We start from the raw sequence: 8,990 nt of genomic DNA, 5'->3' as shown, positions 1-8,990 counted from the left end.
CTCTCCAGGTGACCACCCTGTCCCTGCCCCAGAGCCCAGGAGGGAGGGGGAGAGCAAGCAGGGGTCATTCTTCAAGGGTCAGACATCTCCTTCCCCAGGATTTCACTTAATTTGTCTGTTTGTTTAAACTGGTTTCTGCCAAGGCACCCAAAGAAGAGGTCAGAGACTCCAGACAGGGCAGGCGCGAAGGCACCAATGAGACCCGCATGCAGGTGGGAGCTCCAGCCTCAGATGAGGTGCACACCTGAGGTGTAGCACCCAGGTAGACCTGGAGGGCCTGGCCGCTCTTCCTGCCCCTGCTCCTTTGCTGTGTACAGGGGCTTCCCACCCAGGGACAGGCCACCGCCTGGCCAGGGGGAGCCACGCCCAAGCTGGCACATGCTGACATGCATGTGCACATGTGTGTGGCACCCTCACACTCACGCAGGGCCCAGTGGGTCCTGATCCTTTTGGAGAGGTCCCCCTGTCCTCCCCCGACACCTGCCCACGCAGACCACCGCTCAGACCACAGCCTTGGCACTGTCTTTAATGCAAAACGGGTCTGAAATCTTGCCTGGCACTGAGGGATGACTACCTGAATCATGAGTAAACCTTAATAACTTACTGTCATTGAGCACGTTAAAGTTTGTGTTCTCCTAGAAGAAGAAAGAAGATGTGTGATATGTTCATGAGAGGGATGCCTGAAACCTTTCCTTGCTCCACGACGGATACTGGAAGGACCTTCTTTAAAGTGACCGGGTCATGGCTTTAAACACCACCGTGACACTCGGGGTCCAGATGCGTTACAGACCCGGGGCGAGGAGCCAGCCTCAGGGAGACTCCAGGCAGGGAGGTTCTTTCTTGAGGATCCCTGCCTCCTTCCAGTGGTGCGGGGCACAGGGCTTACTGGAGGCCAAGCCACTGGGTCCGGCTGCTCCAGCGCTGGCTGTGGGCCTCCTGGGAGCCACTGATTTCTCCCTGACCTGCTCCAGAGGGTGCAGAGGCACCTCCCAGCAAGGATGGCCGGGGCCTGGCTGCTTCGTTCTCAGACAAGGCTCTGGGATTCCAGCCTTTCAGAGGCCACTGCTGCCTCTGGGGCCGGGGCCACCTCCCGTGACAGTGGATGGGCAGCTGGCCTTTGCCCAGTGGCCTGGTATGCTGCCCAGAAAGGGGGCTGCCTGTCGCCGTGTCCAGGCTGGGGCAAGGCCGCTTCATGAGTGCCAAGGCCCGGTGCACACGGGTGACTCAGGTTGCTGGTGGCGCCCCTGCTGGGCCAGGTCCGTGGGAGGTGGGCAGGCCCCTGAGCTCAGCCCTGAGCCTGTGCGGCGGGTTCTGGCCCTTTCCAAGAGGTTGCAAAACTCTTGAATTTGCCCCAGTTTGGGTGTAGGAGCATCACACACCACAGCTAATTAAATCCCAGAAGGAAAACATGCTTTACTGCATTTCCTACTGAGTCCAACAAGCCACAGGGAGTGCCGTGGGACCTGGGCCCATCCCGACCCGCAGCCACAGGCCCCCTCCCAGCTCTTGGGGGCGGTCTCAAGAGTGGGCACATGCCTAGTGGGGGTATGAGCTTCTCTCCACCCTCTGGGGCGGGACCTGGGATGTGGCACCACAGGCTGGCCTGAGTGCTCCGTCCTGAGGCCCTGAGATGCCTCTGAGAGGTTCCTGAGTCCCCGTGCCCCTTCCCGGGGCTGGACTCAGGGCCCTACTTGTTGTGAGGTTGGATCAGCCCTGGGTGAGGCCTTCTGAGGTCCATCCAGGCCCAGAAGACCAGGGGGCAGTTTTGGGGTCTGGCCAAGGTTGGCAAACCACCCTGAGTCCCCATCCTCCCTCCCCTGGGCCCCAGGAGTCGGTGCTGCCCCAGAGAGCTGCCCACTGTGCCGGTGCCTAGAGGGAGCCTTGTGGCCACACCACCCACCCACCGGCTGTTCAGGGCTTGGCTCCCTGCCTCGCTTCAGGCCCCACGGGAGGCCCACCAGGGCCTGGGAAGCTCCAATAATGGTTTTAATTTGTTGAACTTGTGTTTTATCCCATAAATTAGTCACTGTTTTATTTAACAGAATCAAGATATCCACAAACAATAGGCGAGTTCCAACTTGAACATTTTAATAAGACAGAAAAAAGTATATATTTTCATGTCTGTTACAAACATATTTATGTAAATAGCCTGTGGGCTGCGTTCCAGGAGGAAAGAAGAAAGGGAGTGCCTGCACGCCGCGGCTGGGCTGGAGACGCACTTCTGCGGTGGAAAATGACACGGACCTGGGCGCTGTGGGCTGAGGCCGCTCCCCTGCCGCCCCCGGTCCCTGGTGCCTGGCCGGCTGGTGCCAGGCTCAGTGAGGGAGAAGCGTGCTGCGGTGACCGAACCTTTCCAGCCCCCAAGTCTGCCTGTTTCCTCGTCGGGCAAGTGGTTGTGACATCCCATGGCTGGGGTGTGATGAGCCAGTAAGACTCCTCAGCATGGAAGAATGTGGCAGATCCCACGCACATCCCCTCCCCAAGGTTCCAGGAAGCCCCGGCCACCTGGAGTCTGGCTCAGAGCAGGGCTGCCAAGGTCCTTCCCATGATGTGGTGTCATGAGAAGCCGGCCATCAGTTGGAAGTGTCAGGGCAAACTCCTACAGTGCCTGGGAGGCTTGCACTCCAGGCTAGGCCTGGTGGACACTCTGGCCTCCGTGCTTCCAAGGGAGCCAACCATGGTGCCACCAGGGCTGGCAGCTCAGGCTCTGGGCTGGTGGCTACAGACCCAGGAATTATCGGCCCCCTCTGGCTCTGCCACCCTGTGCTCCAGGCAGGAGCCGCGCCAGCATCCGGATTGGATCCGGGTACGCGCCGTTCCCAGCCCGGGCAGGTCCCTGCAGGAAGGAGGAAGGAGCCGAGGGAGGAGGCAGGAGGGTGGCCCTGCCAACGCCGGCCCAGCAGCCCAGCAGGAGAGGAGAGGGTTGGCTGGGGTGGGGGGTCCTGGGAGGCTGCAGAGCCTTTGTTCAACGTCCCAGGCCTTGGTGTCAGATGGCTCTGCCCACAGGTGGCTCCTGAGCCCCAAGTGGGGGCTTCAGGCAGGACTGGGGAGGAGGCCACCCTTCTGGCCAGGCCAGGATTGAGGCCCCTACCTCTGTCCCCAGCAGCCCAGGGACAAAACTGGTCTGTTCCCCCTCTTTTCCTGCCAGGGTCGAAGGGTGCCCAACTCTTCCTCCCCTCACCCCACCAGTGTAGCTGAGTCATGGCCAGCCGCTTGGGGGCGATTTTAAAAATAAAAGATAACTTGATAGATTTTTTTTCCAGTTTTTATTGAGTGAAAATGTCAAACCTTGCATCAGTCATGCAAAAAAAAAAAAAAAATCAAATAAATAAAACACATATATTAAATTTCTAATAGCACTAAATTCAAGTGGAAAAATATTCAGTTCTTAATAACCAGGTGCCGAGGAGACCAGATTCAAGTAATCAGAGCACACGCTGTTCAGTTCGGGTTTCACGTTCTGCATTTTTTTTGTCTCAAAACCTCTCTATATATCTCTATATATCTATATATGTATATACATATAGATATATACACACACATATGTGCATACATATTATTTTATATTTATATATATACACATACATAGTTATAAAACATTAAAAAGAGCATTGGTGGATCAAGCATTGTTTTCCCCACAGAAAGAAAATAAAACAAAAATTACACGTTAAAATTCAAAATGAGCTAGCAATGGCTTGTAGTCCTAATGTGCAATATGAAGGTTACAAAAGGCTAGACTCCGCACTGTCGGCATCTTCTTTTCTTCTTCTTCTTTTTTTTTAAGTTTGATTTTGCTACATTGAAAAAAACGTTTTTGTGTGTGTGTATTTTTTTTCCTTTACAAAACTCCTTCCACAGACTCCCGGGCCGTGGCGGGTCACTGTCTGGGCAGATGCTCACAGCAGCATGTGGTACCCACAGAGTTCAGGAGGCTCTGGTAGGGGCTGTTTTAGAAAACAACTGATTTCCTGTTGAATCAGGTACGCTCCGTGCGACCACTCCTCCCTCCCTGCTCCCTGTCCAGTTCGGGTGGTCCTGGCTTTCTGGCTGTGGGCAGCCGAGAGGACAAAAGAAAGGAAGAAAAAAGGGAAAAGTAAACCACTGCCCCCCAGTTGAGCCAGGCTCCCCCTGGAGACCCCTGGGGAGAAGGCTTCTGAGTGACAGCCTCCCCACCAGCCTTCCATTCCCTCCTAGGCCTGTTTTCTCCCTGTGGCCCAATCTGACACCAGCTGGTGGCCTGGAGTAGGGAAGGTGGGCAGGTGTGGCCTCGGGCAGCCTGCCCTTGCAGGGGACTCGGTCCCCGGGGACCTCAGAGCCACCAGCCAGGTGTGTGCCTGCCAGGTCAGGCCCTGGCCGGGGCTTCCATGGCCTCATCATCTCCAGGAAGGGGGATGTTTTGTAAAGGGAACCCAATCTGGGTAGACTGCACCGGCAAAGAAGCATCCCAAACAAAGTAATAAAACAAACTGGAAAAAAAAAAAAAAAAAAAAAAAAAGCCCTATAAAGCCACACGCATCACCAAGAGAGAACTCAAATGTTAAATTAACTACAAACTTGGATCAACAGTAATAGTCCTTTTTTCTTGTCTCAACAAAATTCAAGTTAAGAGTTGGAATCACGCAGCTCCCATCAGTGCTAGTGTGAAGACAGACAGCCTCAAACTGTTAAGGCCTCTACAAAAAACGCTGGACCAAATCCCACAGGAGAAACGGGACTGAGCCTCCAACCTCAGGCCGGGCCCAGGCGGGTCTGCACTCTCACCACGCCTGCTTTCTTCCTTTTTGTTCTATGTAGAATAATAACCTTTACAGGAAAAATACTGTACAACTTTCTTGTATTTTTTTCCATTTTGAATATTAAAGCCAAAACCAGGCGCGCATCTTTCCTGTTTGCACCGCCAGGGTGGCCGAGACCCTGCCCCGGCCCCCAGCGCACTGCTCTGGGTTTTGGACGCAGCCTCGGTTTCCCTGGGGCGGAGGCTGGGGCCAGGGAGTCACCAAACAGACCCGACCCAGGCTTGGGGGAGCAGCCGGGCCCTGGGGTGGGGCTGAGCTGGAGCTCCGCGGTTGCTACTCCTATGAGGCTTCCTCCACGGTCCCTGTAGTGTCACCCGTGCTGACCGCCTTCTGCCCGTCTGCCCCTGGGCAGGGGGGAGGATCCTAGCTGCATGAGGGAGGCCCCGCCAGCGGCTCCAGGAGCCACCCCGCCCTGGTGGCGCGGGTTGGGGGTCCCGGTGGCCCCCAGCGCCCGTCCCAGTCCTGAGCAATGGTCGCGGGGCCGCAGCGGCCGCGGGGAGGGGCGCCGGGACAGCGGCCGGCCGGGAGCTGCGCCCCATTCGCCCGGGACCCCTGCTCCTCGGTTCCCTACCCCGGGACAAGAGCACCTTCTGTTTCCCTGAAGAGACCCGGCCTCCCTAGAGCAAGGCCGCCGCCGCCGCCTGTGTCCTCGGCCGCGGAGCACCAGAGGGGTCCCCGCCTCTGTCCTGAGACGGACTCGGGGTCCGGAAGCACCGGCGGGGCGCGGGGCTCTGCCCAGGGGCGGCTTCGCGCAGGGTGGCGCCGCTCCCGAGACCGAGGCCGGCGCCAGGGCCACCCGCGGGCGCCGCTAGGGCGAGGAGGCGGCGGTGGGCGCGGGGCCGGGGGCGCCCAGGGCCGCCAGCGCCGCCAAGGCCGGGGTCCGCGCGCCCGCGCCCGCCGTCTCCGCCGCCGCCTCGGGCAGCGACTCCTCCGAGTCGGTGCGCAGGTCCTCGTCGTCGTCGTCCTCGTCGTCGTCCTCGTCGTCGTCGTCCTCGTCGTCGTCCTCATCGTCGTCGTCCTCGGCCTCCTCCTCCGGCAGCTCCAGCTCCTCCTCCTCGTCCTCCTGCGAGGACTCCCCAGCGGCGGTGGCGGCGGCGGCGCCCTCGCGCGGCCCGGGGGCGGCGGCGTCGGGCGGGCCGGGGTCGCCCGCGTCGCCCAGCGCCAGGCCCAGACCGGCGGCCGCCGACTGCAGGAAGAGCAGCGAGCCCGGCTCGGCGCCCAACGACAGGGAGCCGTCTAGACTGATGGGAGGCCCGGGCGCGGGGCCCTCGGCCGCGGGCTCGCCGCGCTCCTGCTTCTCGTGCTTGCGCTTGTGCGAGTCCATCTGCGACATGCCCACCACCGTGTGACGGCAGCCCGGGAAGGTGCAGTGGAAGTGCGAGCACTTGAGCTTGTACTTGCAGTCGGGCACGGCGCAGTCGGCGCTGGAGCTGAACTGGCAGAAGCCCGCGGCGCTGATCACGTCCTGCTTGCCGTGGTGCTTGCGGTGCGCCGTGACCTTGGTGCTGTCGGTGCAGCGGAAGCGGCAGCGCAGACAGTGGAAGTGCGTGCTGGTGCCCGAGAAGGGGCAGTCGGCGAAGTGGCAGCTAAGCGAGGCCTTGAAGCGCTTGAAGTCGTCCAGCACCAGGTTGTCCACGCGGTCGTGGTGCTGCGCGTGCTTGTACATGTGCGTGCGCCCGCAGAACTTGTAGCCGCAGTTCTCACGCGTGCAGTGGTAGTGGGTGACCTTGAGCGAGAACTGGCAGGCCGCGTCCTTGCAGTCCTCATAGAGGTCGAAGCGCCGGAAGCCCTCCAGCATCATGCCCTCGTCCAGCATCTTCCGGGAGGACGCTGTCTTCCGCCGCTTGCCGAAGGGCGACATGTCCTCGATGATCCAGAAGCGCTTTTTGGCCCCCGAGGCTGTCGGCATGGAGATGGTGTTCCCTGGGGAGGGGCAGGGAGGTCAGTGCCTAAGGGGGACCCACATGGGCACCATCCCAGGGTCACACCCACACGGGACCCCTGATCTGGCATGGCGCCAGAGGGCGGCATTTAGGGAGCCCTCGGCTTCCCCTGGCTCCGGAGGCCTCTCCTGCCCAGCCACCTCCCTACCCCCCGCACAGGAGGGGTCTCAGGCTTCCCCCTCCTCATCCCTGTCTGCAGAAGGGCCTCACAGGCCTCACCCCCGGAGTGGCAGCCCAACCAGCTCTGGGGGATGTGGTGGCTGCTTCCTGGCCAGTTTGGGTGGGAAGTGAGGACACGTCCTGGCGCTAATTGAAGCTGAAGGGGGAATCTAGGTCGGCAGAGTGCAATTACCCAAGTTGGACTCGTGCCAAGACGCCAGCTACGCCTGCCTCTAATGAGGGACAGGCCCGCTCCTTTCCCGCGGGCTACCCGGCTTCCCTGGCTGCGCCTGTCTGCACAGGGGGAGCTGCCTACTCACAGTAGGGGTGCCAAGTGCCCCAGGGCTGTGCGGGGCTGCAACTCCCTGCCCTAAGGAGCACCTTGTCCTTGGTACCAGAAGGTTCTTTAAGGTCTTGTTGGGGTTTTCTACCCCAAGGGCTGGGAGAGGACAGCCCTACTGGAGGACTAGGCCTCAGGAAGCTCAATGCCTCTGCCCTCTGCTCAGAGCCATAATTTACCTGGGTCAGGACCAGAGCAGGGGCTCAGCCACGGGAGCTGAGCCCATTTATGTCCAGCTGGCCCAGACTGCTTCCTGGGATTTAGGATGCCCCCCTGCCAAGGCCAGGGTTGTAACCCTTTCTGGGAGGCACCTGTGCCCCTATGGCCATGGGTGAGGGGAAGCCCCAGCTCCTGCCAGAGGCAGAGGCAGCTAGTCCTGGCTCCCCACGCCACCCCCACAAACAGGAAGAGCAGCTCTCTGACCAGCCCCACCAGAGCGTGGGTCGCCTCCGGGCTCCTCCCACACGGCTGACCTGCCTGGCTCTCCCAGAGCCTGCTTAGAAGGCCCAGCAGTCACTCTAGCCACCAAATGTCTGCTCTGCCCGTTTCAGGCGAGGCCCCATCGCCCACCCTGAGTGGACAAAAACGGAGAGAAACTAAGGGCTGTGACGGTGTGGGGAGCACCCGGCAGAGGGCAAGGGATGGCCTCAGGCCCAAAACCTGGGTGGGTGAGGAGCTGCTTTGGGTCTGAAGTCACAGGGCCTGGTGATGCCAGAGTGGAGCTTCCAATGGCCGGAAGTCCCTGAGGTGGGGGAGGCCCGGCCCCGCCCCGGCCGTAACTCCTGGGGCCTGTACTCAGGCAGAACGTGAGGCAAGAATTAGCAGAGGAGTCAGAGCCCGGGTGGTATCTACGCTCAAGGGAGGGGGCGGGCAGATGCCATCCCGGTGGGTATCAGATATGGGGGTGGGATGGGAGGTGCCTTTGCCCCTGAGCACTGCTGGGGCCTGAGTCCACAGAGATTTCCACTTACTGCTCAGCTTTGGGTATGGGCTGGGGTTCAGGCTGGAATCTGGACCCTCTGAACCTGGGCAGGTCCCAGACCCCAGCAGATCTTCCCGAAAGCATCCTCTACCTCTCCCTAGTGCCAGATCCCAGGGGGACTCCTCAGAGTAGAAGCGACAGGTCCTGCCTTGCCCCAGGCCGAGGAAGGCAGACCCCACAGGGCCTCCGGCACGATGGGCCGTCTCTGGGACTCTGAGCAGTTGTGAACAGGGGAGAATCCCTAGCAGCAATGCTCTGGCCTGCCTAGCACTGAGCTGTCCCGGGGATGGAGACTACGCCCTCTAGTCTCGGGGATGCTTGGCTGTGAGGGGTGCAGAGCGGCCCCGTCCTTGGCCTGGCTGGCTGCAGAAAAGGGTCAGGCCCCGGAGCATGGCCTAGAGGGTGGATTGGAGTGACGGACTGCGGTGAGAAGGCATGTGCGCATTACCTGCAGCATCCTGAACTAGGGGGACGTCACTTTTTACTGGAGTTGGAGTGGCAGTGACGGGCGGGAAGCTGGGCGGGCTGCAGGTGGGATGGGCCAGGCCCCGGCCGGCTCCGAGAGTGGCACTGAGCAGAGAGTATGAGAGACAGGACGGAGAGAAGAGGCAGGGGAGGGGGGGGAGGGGCGGCCGGAGCGTGGCCGGCGAGAAGGATGGAGTCGCTGGCGGCTGCGGGGCCGCGCGGGCAGCCTCATCACCAGCGGCCGCAGGAGGAGGAAGAGGAGGAGGAGGAGGAGCCGGGCAGCCTGGAGAGGGTGGAGAAAAGCA

At 60.6% G+C, this 8,990-nt stretch overlaps 1 protein-coding gene across 5 annotated transcripts in view; it reads right to left on the bottom strand.

Moving 5' to 3' along the window:
* Positions 1–3,811: 3,811 nt before the first annotated feature.
* Positions 3,812–8,990, bottom strand: part of CASZ1 (castor zinc finger 1) — a 57,370-nt gene continuing 52,191 nt past the window's right edge. For 3 of the 5 annotated variants that reach the window (XM_074020519.1, XM_074020526.1, XM_074020547.1), the window contains 2 exons: positions 8,669–8,968; positions 3,812–6,719 (listed from right to left, as the gene is read on the bottom strand). In XM_074020519.1, coding sequence (XP_073876620.1) covers positions 5,605–6,719; positions 8,669–8,968 — 1,415 coding nt within the window. In that variant the 3' untranslated portion in view covers positions 3,812–5,604. The remainder of the gene's footprint in view (positions 6,720–8,668; positions 8,969–8,990) is intronic. The other 2 variants (XM_045387350.3, XM_074020536.1) reach the window with 2 other exon arrangements.

Source organism: Macaca fascicularis, chromosome 1 (genome assembly GCF_037993035.2).
Source record: "Macaca fascicularis isolate 582-1 chromosome 1, T2T-MFA8v1.1".
Lineage (NCBI taxonomy): Eukaryota > Metazoa > Chordata > Mammalia > Primates > Cercopithecidae > Macaca > Macaca fascicularis.
Note: the sequence above shows the minus strand (reverse complement) of the source record. Positions and strands in the feature narration are given on the sequence as shown.